The following is a 16,218-nucleotide window of genomic DNA, read 5'->3' on the forward strand; positions in this document are numbered from 1 at the left end:
GAAAATCACAGTTGTTCCTGACACTTCTGTGGAGCATATAATAAGAGAAGTCTTTGTGCTCTTCTGCTTTTTCTTTACCTGTCTGTTGATTTTGTACAGCCTAGAGGAACCACAGAAATGAAGGTTGTTTGCCTGTATGCATAGAAGAAATTTTGTTCTTTTTCTTCATCCTTTTAGGCATTCCCTTCCTCATTTGAGGCTGTAGTTTTACACTGAAATACAGTCAAATTTATGACTTAATGTCTGACCATTACATTTTTTAAGTCTGAAGCTTACAAAATGCTTTTGCCCTCATAATCTATAACTCAGAGTTGATTTTAAACGCATCTGGTTTTGCTGTAGGTGCAGCTGACATCTTGCATTATCTTCTATCTTTCTTTTTCTCTATTTTTTTTAATAATATTGCAGCCCTATGGGCCTATGGACTACATGCTGTCATTCTCCCTTGCCTGGCCCAGCCCCCACTTCCCTCCCTCCCTGCCGTCCTCTGGACAGAGCTGCGTATTGGCATCACTCAGGGAGCACAGAATGTTATTGTCTGATCATTTCTGCTTCTCATCCCCTTTGGCTGCAGAAACTTCACGTTTATGCTTTGTGTGTGTGTTTGTAAAAGGCTTCCATGGCTACACAGTGTGTTAAAGGATTTTAATATCTAGGAATTTAATAGTAGCATGTAATGCTTCAAGGCTGTATTGTTCACTTGCAACAATTCTCAGTATTGTTTTCATGCACTAATCTATACTAGATCATTATAATGATATAAAATTCAGCTCTACTATTAAACTGTGGGAATTGACATAAAAGACCTGAATAACTTGGTTTAAGTGGAACAGATGCTGTTGTTATTCCATGTTAGTGTTCTGTTTTGATTATCTATTTATTCTCTGCAATCTTATTGTCTCTGTAGGAATAACTGAAGAAATATTATTTATGTAAGGATAAATATTAAATTCATTATTTTATATATGTTATGTATTAAAGTACATGATAAATTATGTTGTAATTATAAAGGGATGGTTTCTGGGGTTTTTTTTTCCCTATACAGCTGGGTGTTATAATACAGTAGTCATTACAGATGTTGTTTCTTGGATTTTCCATTTTATCTGTCCTCTGAATTAAAAACAAATAAGCAATATATAAGCCTAGTAGCATACAGATTAATGAAAAAAAATTAATTTACTATTCTGTGTGTAGGTGTTACCACATGATAGTAAAGCACGTCGTCTCTTTGTAACAACTGGTGGACTTAAAAAGGTTCAAGAAATACAAGCAGAACCTGGGTCACTTCTTCAGGAATATATCAACACTATTAACAATTGCTATCCAGAGGAAATAGTAAGGTAGGGAAAATTAAATTTAAAGATTTTATACTTGTTACATTGTTAGATGTTTTTCACAGGAACAACACAAAAGAAGGATTTAAAATTTAACTCCTATGTGAATTTTGGTTTTAATAAAACCAAAGCATAACATTTGGTTAATTGCCCCAGCAGTAACACAACCTCTGGACACATACATTAGAATGCTTTCTCTTTTTGTATTTGGAATCAAATTTCTTTGTCTGTCAACAAAGTCCAAATAATCAGGCTCTTGAAGGAAGGTGTGACAAAAAGTCAGTCCTGCACTGCACAGATGGACTCTGAGTCTTCAGTATTCACTCATATTTATGAATGTCTGTGGGATATTTATTTTGGTGACTTATTTGTGGATTACTTAGGCTCCAAAATACAGGTATTGGTAAATCTTTGGTTGCATCCTTGACTTTCCTAATAGTGTGTCTGAACTAGAGTATTCAGAGGCTCCTTTGAAACTTCCTCTGATGTACAGAGGGTCCAGAGGCTCTCCAGCACAGTTGCTCTGCCCACAGCTGCCCTTCCTCCCTGAGCCCCATCACAAGGCTTAAATGTTATATAAAAGAACCATACACCAGCTGTCTGCACCAAGTTGAACTTTGCCCTTAATGAATACAGAAACACTATTAAATAGCTTACAGTCAAAATGTCACCATCCTAAATTGTAATAATGAGAGAAATGCCCTCCTAGATTCTAGATATCCATTTACCAGTCCTTCACTCCATCAGCACATCAGAAGGATGTTGTACTCATGTACTCCCTCTACAGGCTCTGAAAATCTGCATCATCAATTTTAATTATAGCAGCAGAGTTCTTCAGCTAATAGTAGCTAGAAACTAAGTCTCACAAAATGAAGCCCTGTTTGTCTCCACAAAGGAAAACCAGTGGCTGTCAAATGGGTAAAAGCAAAGTCATAAAGAAATTTTATTCTGCAGCTAGTACTTCAGAGGGAAACAGGAATTTGTTTATGCTTTTCTGGATATTAATAATGTTTTTTTGTTATAGCAATTTTTTCCTCCTGTAAATGAAAAAAGGTTACTCATCTAGCCTGGGATGTAATAAAGGAAAAGGCCTCTCTGAGCATCTCTTGCTTGCCTGTCTGTGCTTCTGCCTGATGTTGGTTGTGCTGCCTGAGGCACAGTAGCTGTGATAGAATCCAGCTCTGGATTTGTCCTGGAGACCTGTTATTTTAGGCTGTTTGCAGACTGAATACAGTAATGCATTGGAAAGTTAGCTTTACAAATCACAGAACTAATATGAAGTTTAAAAAGAGTTTAATTATGCAGAAGTTATTCATAAAAATGAAAATTAACAAGGTAAATATGTTTTCCTTCAAGGGAAAGCACTAGGGATGTTTTTTGAGTATTTTTTAGGCCTACATTACATGGAGGTGTGTTCTTCTCTATAGCTGAAGCTTTCAGGGCTTAGAGGCGGCAATTCACATGCCTGCAAAACTAAAAATATACTGAGACGTATGTTTTTAGAATAATACAGTATTAAATTTCAGATACTCTTAACTTGGAAAAAAAAACCTAAATGCAGCTTTGATGCTTGCCTATTGGATGCATGTAGTTGGTCCATTGTGGAAAACCAGCTGAATGACAGCAGGACAAAAATGGCACCGTAGAGTCCTGTAGAATCCTACTCTAACGAAAACCTCTGGAAAATGTCCATCCTTGAGTGGCATTAGAGAGAGAAATTCACTGGGACATTTATTTTAGTTCCAGAACCAGTGTCCCTCTCATGGATGTAGGCTTCATGTGAGTTTCAGGATGTGTCTGACAAACAGCAGCAGACTATTGTCATTTGCAGCCAACAGTTCTCTGTAAACTCATGCTTTTTTGTTAAAGGCCATAATTCCAAAAGAAGCCAGCACCTGCGTTTCTCAGTAAAGACAATGCTTATGGCAGCTGAAGCTGAACCTATCTGAAATGTAGCTGCTTACCTACATGCCTTAAAAGAAGCTAAATATATATTAAAAAACCTGACTTCCAAGTATAAATGATAATGGACATTGAAAAGCAGGTTGTTAAAACATCGTAGGGGAGTAACTACAGAGGTCCTTGACTGGTGTTTGTTTTTTTCCTGATCAGTAGAAATATGCAAAGTGTTTCATTACTTTGCACAGAACATGCCTTATAGTCTAACACACAAACAAAATGTTTCTCTTTCAGGTATTATTCCCCTGGATATTCTGAGATGCTCCTGGAAAGGGTGGAAAATTACCAACCAGTTTTATAAACTTCAGAGTTTTATTAGAGCTGCATTTCACATTTATACCTTTATGACTGTAATACAAATACAGCTGTTGAAAACCTTGCTTGATTCTCAAATCTCTTTCTACTGTTTGAACTACTGAAAAAGCTCAGCAATGCTAGCAAGCTACATTTTATTCTTTATAAACTTGTTTGTTGCTAAGTTTTTGTTCCTTTTTGGTTTTTTTTTTTTTTTTTTTGTTTTTTTTTTAACATTACTACCAGGTATTGCCACATATATGAATGGAATTTGATGCAGAAGTGATGATTTATCACAGAAGCTTTTTTAGAATCAGTCATTTCCTTTTTCTTCCACAAGAAAAGTTTGTTATCTCATTCAAATTTTAGCCTTCTCAGTACTTACTACCATTTTCCCCTTTTGCCTTTGTATATTGTTTAAAGCTTCCCAGGCTTGATGAGGGGAAAAAAGCTGGCCCCTGTGTTCTTTCTAATTATGGAATTCTTTCTGCACTGGGATATTTCCTACTGCTACCTTTGAGGAAGTAAAATGTTATTTTACATGTCCAAACATGTTAGTAGCAGCTAAACAAAGAAATATCAGAGATGAAGACGATACAAGGGCTGAATGATGATACAAAGGCATGATATGGTGATGTGGTGATGTGGCCTGGTAGATAATACATCTTCTGCTAAAGTCCTCCTAATTAAGGCAGGATACTCTGTGAGGATGGGGGCAATACACTGTGTGGCCTGTGCATGGTTGTTCCTCTTGAGAAGGACAGAGTGAACTCAGAACTTCCACGGAGGCGAAGGGAAGGACCCTGGGAGTTTGGTTCTGCGGGGTGAGCAGCACATTTGTGTGGCTCAGAGGAGAGGAGGTTTGCTTGGCTGCAGGAACACTGTTAGCAAAGTTCTGAGCACATTCAGAGGAAATCTGAGGATGCTTAGGTTGCACTGATTGGACTGATGGGCCTAAGGTGGCTTAGGATTTATGCTTCAAGGGCTGAAGAGTTGAGCTAAAACACATTTGGAACTTAAGTCTTGAAGCTGCAGATCACATTGATGTAGAGATATGAGTTCTTTCCCTTCTGTAGAACATCCTGAAATTATTTTTACCTTCTTCTGGAGAGTGAAAAGACATTCTGCTTACTCCTCTGCTGTATCGCACAGCAAACAACCCTCTAGTCTTCCCTAATATGTAACTGTCATATACCATTTTTTGTTCTAACCATTTTTCTTTTTCTCATTTGCAGCAGTTTGGGGGGTGTAGTTTTTTGTTTTGTTTTGTATGCTTGTTTTTTGGTTATTGTTTTTTTTTGTTTTTCATTTTTTTCCCAAAGACTACTAAACAGTGTTACTGGAACGGGATATGGAAATACTGGCAGCCACAAGGAAAGACAATATTTGAAAACCTCCACTTGAGAGAAACTTACCTACTTTCTTAAACATATAGCTGAATGGGTTTATAAAAGAAGGATAGTCTCATCTATTACTTGTAAAGCAGGAGCAGAGACTGATTGCAGTTGGAAATTATTTAGAGTGGCTTTTCTTTGCCGAATTCCAAATGACTAATTTTTTATTCTTGTCAGCATATTTTTCAACAGTTCACAAAAATATTGGTGGGCTATCCTGTGTTAAAATTTATTTCTACAGAGGGCTGTGCTCCTGCTGTGAAGTACTTAGTGCTCTGAGACTCTGCTTTTCAGGAGGACCAGGGGATACACAGTACCTTACTGTATGGAGACTGAGACAGAAACTGTTGGTGTCATGAATGTTAGTGTAGAATCCACACCCACTGGGTTCTTTCCTTAGCCCACGGCTAAGTGAAAAGCCTTGGAACTGATGGGCTTCTACCAAATGCCTTTTTTTATTTTAGTGTTTATATTCTGACATTAATGCTAGGATATTGTGGCACTATTAATGCTCATGGAAAAACTTTGAGACTCTTAACGAGATTGTTGTTAAGAGTAATACTCAGTAATTTCCTCAGGCACATTGTGAATATTTAAAAGTCAAATTTTTTACAATCTCTGAAACAAAATGCAACAGAAGGGCTTCAAGACAGTCTTGAAGGATCTGTAGCCTCTGTTTTCTCTAAGAGAGCAGAAGTGGTGCAGCGGGCTGTGTGCAGATGGGAGGCAGCAGAGGCATGGAGCTGTGTCCCCAGAGCTGCCTCGTGTGCTCGGGAGCACCCCCACCCCACACAATGCTAATGTATATGTTTTGTGCAGAGAGAGCAAAGAGGCTTCAGTCCCCTGACAAATGTGCTCCTGCTGTGTCACACTGTGCTACACTGTAAGGATTCCACAGGGTTAAATTTCAATGCCTAAACAATTTGTTCACAGTCTTTTCACAGTCTTTTTCTGATTCCTGACAAAGGAAATGATTGCACAAGGCAAACCTCCAAAGCGATCTGATTGTGTAGAGCACAATCTAAATCAGACCTAGCATAAATACATTTTACATCCCTGGGCAGCTCTGGCCTAGGCCAGTGGCTGTTTGGCCTCTTGTTGCAGGATTCCTGGACGATGCCACATCCCATTAGGCTGTGGCAGTGCAAAGTCCTCTCCCACGTAGTTTGAGACCCTGGCAGTTCTTTGCTGGCAGGCTGCTTCTCTGCCTTGCACAAACTCCTTGTGGCTGGAGGCTTCCCTGGAGGTACATGTCTACACAAGACAGATCTAGCCCTTCACAGCAGAAGTATTGCTAATTTGTATTTTACTAATGTAACTGTGGCAAGAGTTGCATTTTCCTTGTAATGTTTCACAAGGTGTTTCTTCAGTGTTTCTACTCCATCCTCTCATTTGGTTTAAGTCATCATCTAAAACTATATTAATGTTTGTAATAACTGCTCTGGCAGGCTTCAAGTGTGTATCATTTGTCTCAATTTTGTATAATAAAATATAGATTTGCATTTTAATTCCTTCAAATGCTGTTTTCATGCAAGTGTGTGACTGTGGTGCTAGAGAAGATGAACAACAGGCTCATTTTGCAGCTTGGCCCCTACACTTGCCTTTGGGTGTTTGTCTCAGCTTACCACTCAACAGTGCCTACTTTGGAGCTTAGGACATACAGGCATTTCAAGTAAGAGTCCCTCTCACAGAGGTGGCTTATTAAGACACACAAAGATTATTAAGCCAGGGCTTTGGCAGAAATAAATGTAAACCCTTAAATCATTTTGCCTGTTCCTTTGACTGCAGCATTGGGACTTTTCAACTCAAGTCTCTAAAGATCTTCTTTGGGGGCCTGAGCCATGATTTCTGTCTGCATTACTACAGTTATTATTACATCTACAGATGTAAACCAGGGCCTTGACAGAACTTGTGGATGTGTAGAACTTTTACCATATTTCATTCAGCAGATGGATTAACTGGCCTACAAAGGCTCCTTTCTTTATCTGAATGACTGGAAACCTAGAGGATCTGAAAAGGGGAAATTCAAGGAGTTCAACTCTTGTGCATATAATGTGTTCTGTATATCCAGAGGGATTTATCAAGGGATTGCTTTGTCTCATCTGAAGTGATCAAGCTGCTGGAGATCTGCATCTTAGCAAACAAATGAACAAAATGTTGAAGGAGTTGAATGGAACTGGTGGAGGAAATGAACCTCATTTTGTGAAATAAAGCATAAAGTTACTGCAATTAGGAAGTGGATGGAGTGTGAGTAGATCTTCAAGTGTTCTTGATTTGGTCTAGGGGGTTGTGAATTAACCTGGCCCTTGGGGTGTTTTAAGTATGGAAAGTGCCATGGGATGCTTTCAACTTTGTTATAGATTTGAGTCCTCCGAGTTCTGGGTATGAAGGGGTGGCAGACAATTGTCTCTCCATGTGAGGAATTTGTGAAAGCATGCTTGCCTCAATTTCTTCCTTAATGGCTGCTTGGTTTCCAGTATCTTGACTGTTGGAATTTTAGATCTCCCTTTGTGACCAGCGGGGGAAGGAAATATGGAGTAGGACTGGATTGCAAAGCCAGTGGCTCCACTTCTCACACTGACATAGGATTGCTTTTATGGTCTTGGATAATTATTACAAATCCCTATGATTCATCATCTTCATCTGTGAAGTATCTGTTCTACTCCTTTGTTAACTTACAGAAGTGCTGGGAAAATTAAATTCATATGGGAGGTTGATGCAGCAGAACTTAAGTTCTTTATAACTAATACCATATTAAGAAAGAAATATTGTTCAAGAACCTACAAAAATTTACCTAGATTTTTAGAACTGGAGTTGAACTAAGAGTCAGTGGATTTTGTGCATTTCCTCATCTGATACAATTTAAAGGAATCACAGAGAAAGAGGAAAGTATTAGATCTTGTGACTATACTAAAACTATTGATGTTATTTTTGTATAATACTTAACTGATAATATTGATGCTACTGTGCTTTATTCTGCAGCCAGCTCTGTAATTTAGCTAGTGAAAATACTAATTACATTATTACCGCTGTACTGTATTTCTAGATATGGCACAAAAGACCGAGTTAGCAAATATGTATAAGCAATACTAATGCATATTTCAATAATGAGAATGCCTTCTAAACCAGGAAATGGTTTTGTGCTGCCTTTCACAAGAAGTTACTCCTGCTTGGGTTAAGCAGGTTTCATGGCTGCATCCCTCCAGCACAGAGGTTGGATCTCGAGGCTCGGAGTGCTCAGCGAGGTGCTGAGGGGCTGGGAGCTGATGTCTGTAGCAGAAACTGGTTGTGTTCACTCTCATGCATCAGCAAACCATGGAGAGGAACAATGCAAGGCTGCTCATGTCACCCGTTTAGCATATTTCCACGGAAATTTTGAAGGCTTGCTTTTTCTTCATAAATATATGCTTGTTCCAACTGCCAAATTTAATTAAATTATAGGTGCTCAGAGTAACATTAGCTTTTCTGTATTTTATTCCTTTTGTAACAAAAATTAAACTTCAAGAGGTGAGAAAAGTGTTTTAATGTATTTCTTTAAAACAAAGCTTTTGATTACTTGTTTGTGTCAATTTAGCAGCAGAACTCTTCATAATCTTATGACAAGATCTGTGCCCCTTGCTCTCAAGGAAAGTTTTGTCTTCACTGATGCAGACTAGTGATGTGTTTTATCCCTGCTGTCCTATCTATAATTAGGTCTGATGCCCTCTGAACACGTTCACATTTCAATATTAGGTCAGTGTTAAAGCCATTATCAACCTAAAAGGTTGGATTGCTATCAGGATCCAGCCTTTGTTGCCCCACAGTGCTATAAATGATATTACGATCTATTGTTAAAATTAATAATATGCAACATAGAGGTCTGATGGAATCATGTTAATGAGAACACTGAAGCTTCATTGACTTGCAATATTATTAGAGCTCGGAGACAGGTTTATAGCCTTGTGCAAACTATATTTGTGTTGGTTTAGACACAGTATTTATTTGGTCACACCCAGCCAAATGTTTCCTTACTAAATTAAAATAAATGCTGGTTAGTTCAATGAACTACAAAGATATATAGTGTAATTTCGGGTTCTCAAGTCACAGAAAATAAGCCCCAGCAATGGAAATCAGCCGAGAATCAAAAATGATGGATATACTGGAGTGAATATGAACAAAGAGGAAAGGGAGTTCACTGTGTTGGGTGCAGTTAATATTTTGTGACCCAAGTAATGTGTAAAATTTGGAAATAACAGCTCCCATTTGTAGTCTGTCCTGGTCTTTATGTAACTCCTGCCTATATACACATATGTACACACTTGCAAGCATAGTCAACCAAAATGTAATCAAAATTACATCTGTCTGCTTTCACAAGACTTGCCTCTGTAAAGCATCTTTAGGGGCTGGTGGGCAGCTCCTGTGCTCACTAATGCCAGCTTTATGGTACTGATTTCCATCCAGGCCAGCAGCACACATCTGATTTCCATTGCAGTGAGAATCAGGCAATAGATATTCATCACCTGTGCTCCAAACAGCTTAGCTTTTTCCTGGAAGCAAAGCAGAAGCAAGAAAATGACTTCCCTGCTTTCTTCTCCAACAGTGCTTCAAATGAGGGAATGGTAGGAAAATCTTTCTAGAATTGGGGAATGGCTCATGCTCTGTGTTGGAAACATAACCTGCAGCCATGCAGAACATGAGATAGAAAGGGAGGTTTGAAGAATCAGTAACATGCTGGTGTTGCAGCCCTTGCCTCCTTTGGGAAATGGATGTTAAGGAAGCTTCAAGTTCCCCATCTCCTTTCATGGGTAACACATCCTTGCTGTAGCTGTCCCCAAGTTTGGTCATGGGGCTCTGCCTCCTGGTCTGGGGCAGGTGATTGCATCAGTGACACCATGGCAGTGCTGCTCATGCCAGCCAAGCATTGGATTGTGATTCATACAGACATTTTTATTTTATGGAAATGGAAAGAAGGATAATTTAAGCAACTGATAAGCAGTTTAACAATATGAAACTTCCTTGCTTTCACTCACTCCAGAGCAAACCCTATACCAGCTTATCTATGAAGACGACAAGGTCTTGGAGCACACAAGAGACATGAAGTTTGGCAGTGGGAAGCTGAAGAGGATTCAAGGAGAGTGGGCCTTGTGCCAGTGCTGCTTGTATGCTGTCCCAGCTAGTGGGTGGAACGGAAATGGCTCTGTTCTTAATTGCATGCATCAAGACCCCACCCAGCTTGGACGGAGGTACCACACCAGAGCATGTGCCTCCAGGGTTGAGACACTGCAGATTCCTCTCCCTGCCTCCATCCCATGTCCACTTCCCCTCAGTGCACCCACCTTACCTAGCTGGCTCTGGCACAGTGAGGGCTTGCAGCTCCTCAGGATGTCCCAGGGGTGATGTTCACAATGCTTTGAAGCTGAAAGCTGCTATGAGTGTTACGTGCTGTTACCGTTTGTCAGTGCCATCAACGTGTAGCTGACTATAACTCATATCCCTGTGATAATTCCCTTGGTTAAACTGAAGAAAATGAACTGTTTTGATGACAATGTTTTAAGAAGCTGCCATTTCAGAAGCCTTAGCTATGTCTGTGATGTATCACCCTGACCGACAGCAAGAGCAGAAACTTGGCTTTCCCTCTGAAGTGTGGGGCTCCAGTTTGGACCACCTCTCCTTATTTTTGTGGTATTTTTTTAATATCAGGCATGACCAACTAGTAATAAAATCTGTTAAATTTTTTGCCATGGACTCGAATTATTATGAAGTCATGAATCACTACCTTAGGCCTAGCCCTCCCCCTCCTAAGTGTTTTTTAAAATCCAGATTTGTGTATTTGTGTTTTTTTCTAACATAGTCATGCAATGTGAATGTTTGGTAAAATTGCCATTTATCTTACAATAGAAGATTGCTTTAGCAGCTCTCTTATAGTAGTTTAACTACTCTGACCTAAATGACTGTTCTTAAGAGATTTAAAAGTAATTGAAAATGTAAAAAAGTCCAAGATCATCCTTTTTTTTTTTTTGAAACATCTTTCAAATGGCTTATAAACAACTTGAATTCCTCTGCAGAATTCAGATTAGAGAGGAAAGAATGTCAGTTTACTGGGAATTGTTCTCTGACCACCTGAGAAAAATGAGTTTTTCATCCCCTTGAACATCATCTGGAGCTATAATAAAACATGCTCTCAGCTGGATTCCTTCTGTGTGAAAATAGACAGAGCTACATCATTGCTCACCTAAAGGAAGCACAAAGAAATAAAAAAGCAATCTAAAATCTGGATTTTTTTTTTCTTCTTCTCTGAGGCCACAAGTAATTTTCTGTAATCTCAATGAATATTACTTGAATCTTGAAAGAAGGATATATGTCTTCCTTCCCCTCAATGTGAGCAGTTCAAATGAACAGAGGTAGACATATTTTATACAGAGTTAAGTCACCTGTCAGGATCGTAGTGTGAAAACCCTTAAGCAATCGCTATTGAAGGAACTGCAAAAATCCACAAAACTAAAAGTAAGTCTTGAAAATCCACAAGTAAAAACTTCAGCTGAATGCTCACTTCAATCTGCAGCAGATGAATGAAATGTGGTGCTAGTGGTGTTGGAATCCTGTGGTGATAAACACATGAAGAATAGATAAAAGATGGTTGTTAGCTAATGGTGCAGACAGGCCATCCTACTTGTCTGGGGAGCTGGTCCTGAAAACCCTCAGCCAGGCAAAAGCTTTTGTTGATCTGAGGGTGCCTGTGCACTGAGGGAACGTTCTGGGCTGGGGCATGTGGCAGTCAGATGACAGCAGTGCAGTCCCCGCCATGTGCTCTGGGCTGGTGGCATGGTTGGATCTCTGCAACTTCACACGAGCGCGGTGTAATCTGAAGCTGTTCCGCAGGGAAACCGTCGGCAGCAAGGACAACTTCTAAGCCTGATACCAATTCCATCCTGTTTAACTGCCACCGGTTCTACTGCTGCAGATGAGCAAACCAAGTACAAAAAAAAAGCAATGGAGGGAATTGATCTGGCTTCATACTGCAATTGAAAAACTCTCCATTGGAAGAGCATTTGCCATAGCCCCAAAAGCACAGAACTCAGATCTCTGCTGTCGTCTGTTGCTGCTGTGTCCTAAGTGGGCAGCTGGTCCGTTCCTTCCTTTTCTCCTACTGAGAGAAATAGTGGTTCAGTCACTGTCTTCTGGATTTTCTTCACCTCTATTTTTTTCCCCCTTTCATTTCTTTAACTGAAATTCAGTGATGTACATATCTCCTACATTATTTTTTTTCTGTGGGACAAATGTGGGTATCTCAACTTTAGCTCACTCCAATATTTTCCCAGTCCTCACGTACGCCCTCTGTTCTTTGATTCCAAGCCATGATGCACTTAAATAATTAGTCCCATTTTTGTTTATTTGGCTAATTACTTTTCACATCTCCTTCAGCCCTTCTGAATTACCACTCCACACATTGCTTGTCATAGTTCACACCCCTTTTGTTTGACTTCGCTTTATCCAAAGCTAGTTACTGAGTGTTGGCAGAATTGTTACAGCATCTCACAAACAGCTGTTTTTTACTATGACAATAGGCTGATGTTTGCTCCAGAGCCAACACACAACCTGCATATTAAATACTTACAGTGTCGTGACAAGCACAACCAAGTTTTTAAATACTTAAAAAAAATTAAGACGGAGATTCAAAATAGGAAGTAATTGAAAAGAAACTATACCAAACTGAGGGGCAGGCATGGCTGAGATGAGCCACTCAGTACCAGCTGTCAGGTAAATCTCAAAGAAGATCCCTTGCAGTAAAAGACTTTGAGAGAAATCCACCATGGGCCCTGTGATATCCTGTGCATAGGCAATGCAGCGTGTGGATGCCTGCACAGTTTCTGCTGGATTGCATCTGAGTAAAGGGATCACAGAGCAAATGCAGCTCTACTTACTTGGCAAGAGAGGATGTTCCTATTTTATAGAATTGATTTATTTCTTCAAATAAACTTTTATCAGACAACTACGTCACGGTCACACTGAGAGGATATTTTAATGACTGCTTTGGTTTAAAGCTGTGAGGAGTACACTGCTGCTTTCATCCTTCTCTCTCCTCTCTGTATCTTCCCTCCACCTTTCCGTTACTTTTCCCCATTAACGTTCGATGCACGCTCTAAGGTATGTCTGTCGGTGGGTATTACTTTCACCAGCCTTTCCTTGCAGTAGTGTGTCTATAAATGGCAGACAGCATCATTCCTAATTACATGTTGCCCCCAGATGCTCCAAGGGTGATGCTGATGGATTGCTGTGTGGGTGGTGTTGAAGAGGCTGGGGGAGGGGAGCTGGGATGCAGCTCCTCTCAGTGGTAGCAGAAATCTCTCTTCGGGCTGGGCTTGTCAGTCCTCCCTCGGTAAAGTAATCTCAGGAATCTCCGAGATCATGGAACTGGGAATTGATAAAAAGGACGCAATGCAGGGAAAGCTCCAGAGTACAGCCCAAACGGCCGGGGAAGACGGAGGAACTGGGAGAGACAGAGAATTCGCTGTTTACCTATCCGTGCAGGAGGCACGCAGCTCGGAGGCTGGCAGAGCACACAGGCTGCTCCATCCCGCTTCCCTGGTGGGTTTTCCCAGCCCCGAGTTCCGCGCCGGGCGCGGAGCTCAGCGCGGCTGCCCCGCGGCTCGGCTGCTTTCCTCAGAGGAGTTCCGGACAGCGGGCGCCTGCTGCGTGGGGTCAGAGAGCGCTGGCGTGGCAGCAGGCAGGCTGGGCTCTGGAAGCGAACCAGGCCGAGCTGGGGTGCCGGAGCGCGGTCGGTGGAGCGGCTGACGCGCAGCAGCTCCGCGGCCGCGCTGGAGCGGCAGGCGGGGCTCGGCAGCCCCCCCGGCCCCGGGACGGGCGCTCCTGCACCGGCAGGCTGAAGAGGGAAAATGGGGTGGGGAGTCATCCTGGGCATTACAAATATGCTCACAAAACCCCGAGAAATGCAGAGAACGGTGAGGAGGGATCTCCAGTCAGGTGTTTGTCGGTTTTGAACAGACCTTTACTCTGCAAGGTCTGATAACAGCGAAGGAGGAAGTGAGAGAATGCACGTGTGCAAAGCACAGCTGCGAGCTCTGTTTCCTTCTCTAACCGGTCTGTGGTCCTTGAAGGGTTTATATTTAGCGAGCCGGGCAGGTCAGCCTGCCAGCTGGGCAGCTGCTAGGAAGACACGGACGGAATAGGCAGTAGTGGCTTTGGGGACAGCAGCAATTGGACTGCACGCGTTTTTACTTCTCAGCCTTAGTGCCAGGCTAGGAATTTGCTCCATTACAGTGTGCACTGACACTGGGAAGTGTCTGGGAATGGTGTGCAGAAGCACATTTAAGAATGTCAGATGTCGCCGCTGCGTCAGATCAGTGATCCATCCAGCCCCGAGTCTGACAGTGCTGCCTACAGAGAGCAGGTGAGCCTGTCCTCTCTGCACTCCCCCAGCACCCTCAGCAGCTGGGTTTGGGTGTTAGAGGCTCATCACTGCCTAAGCCTTCTAGTGTCTGCTTACAGAGCCCTTGCCAGCTCACTCAATTTCGTGAAGTCCTTCTAGAGTTACTTACCTGAAAGAACTTTGTGACATACAATCTTAAGGATTTATACACTCCCTGTTCAGGTATTCGCTGAAAATGTCAAATAAAGCAAGTCCTACCATCAATCCCACAGTGTGGAGGTCTTGTTAATGCCTGTTTTCCACTCTGAACAGTGGCTTTTGAGCCTCATCCTTTGCTTCAGGTCCCACCTCCCATTTGCTATCTATAAAGAGTCTTCTCATCATGTGGTGAGTTAGTTTCTCTGATACGATTACTTTGTTATAGAAGCTAATCAAAAGTTTTTTCAGAGTTGGACAGTTCTGTGTCTGCTGCACCCACTCTTTGTCTTTGCTGCACTCTGAGGGCTGTAGTGGGTTGGTGAGTCAGGGTTTCTCTCTGCAGAAGCCACACTGCCTTGTTCCCAAGAGACCATGTTTATCCTTGTCTACAGTGACTTTATTTTTTCAGACTCTACTGCCATTAGTAAGGATGGATGGCAAACTTCCTGGTCTGTAATTCCCAGGGCCCCTTCTGAGGTCCTTTTATTGGCTGTGAGTTGCAGTGGCAGGTTGCCAGCCCACTGACAGCCTGGGCTGCCCTCCCCATCCCGAGCAGCCTGAGACTGAGGGGTGTGGATGAATGGCAGTCAGGGACAAAGTGGAGCTCTACTCAGGAGTGGAAACCACCATGCAGAGAAGTGTCAATAATGATTTATTTTAACTTCAAAACATGTTTGCTGAACTTCTGAAGGAGTACTTTGGTGCCAGTTATTTCTCCCCCTCTTCCCTGCAGAGGGACAAGGCATTTTACCTGGCTCCTCATACAGTGGTCAGTGAAATACAGAGCTGTGTAGAGATCAGGTGGAACTCAACTTCTCTCTTGGGTCTCACAGTCCCAGTTGATGTATAATTGGTACTTGATGGGATATTCCCTACAGTGTGATGGAAATATTTGTATTTTCAGTATATTGGAGTGAAGAGGGGAGAGACTATACTTTCAAATAATCTAGATCAGAATTTTAACAGAAGGCATGAGCACAAAACTGAATAACATAGCTAAACACAAACACTTCACGCTACAGAAACACCACATTGAAAAGTTTTTAATACTCGAGTATTAAAGCAGGTGTCTTGTATGACACCTAATGAGGGACAAATGCTGCTACAGAGCCTCTGAGAGGATCCATCTTGCAAAAGAGACTCTAAGGTAGCAATGCATTTTGGCAGGTAATGCCCTTTACCGATCATCACCAAAACAGGAAGAAATAAAAATACAAAGGCAAAAAAGAAACAGCAAACAGTAAATAAAAACACAAGAGGCAGAAGATAAATTTTTTATTGTCCTTGATGAGACTGCCAAGGAGTTTTGTTCTGGAAAGAGAAAGTGCCACAGCAGGATGGGAATGCTTGCATTGGATGGGTTGTCATATCTGTCATCATTATAAACATGGACAGATGATGATGATCTCTCCATTCTGTTTCTAGTTTTTCTTAGTCTCCAGAGATGCTCATCCAGCTGTTTTCACCAGAAAATTTATTCAGCTAATTTGTCCACTTTCCTTTCTTGTTTTCTTACAGTGCTTCTTTCCTCCATCAAGCTGGTAACATCTTCTCTGTGCTCACTGCTGCTTTAAGCCCTTCCTGTTCCTGGAAACACTGACTGCTTTCCAGTGCATGGAGGTGTGTTAGTCTTCCTCCTTCACTGATTTTTCTGCACAGTGTGGTGTCTCAC

General features: G+C 41.4%; 1 protein-coding gene across 1 annotated transcript in view; it reads left to right on the forward strand.

The window, feature by feature from the left end:
• Nucleotides 1–3,767, forward strand: part of SPAG6 (sperm associated antigen 6) — a 33,893-nt gene extending 30,126 nt beyond the window's left edge. Inside the window, exons 10-11 of the mRNA XM_021530383.3 lie at nucleotides 1,195–1,340; nucleotides 3,528–3,767. Coding sequence (XP_021386058.2) covers nucleotides 1,195–1,340; nucleotides 3,528–3,594 — 213 coding nt within the window. The 3' untranslated portion in view covers nucleotides 3,595–3,767. The remainder of the gene's footprint in view (nucleotides 1–1,194; nucleotides 1,341–3,527) is intronic.
• Nucleotides 3,768–16,218: the final 12,451 nt, after the last annotated feature.

This window comes from Lonchura striata, chromosome 1, assembly GCF_046129695.1.
Source record: "Lonchura striata isolate bLonStr1 chromosome 1, bLonStr1.mat, whole genome shotgun sequence".
NCBI lineage: Eukaryota > Metazoa > Chordata > Aves > Passeriformes > Estrildidae > Lonchura > Lonchura striata.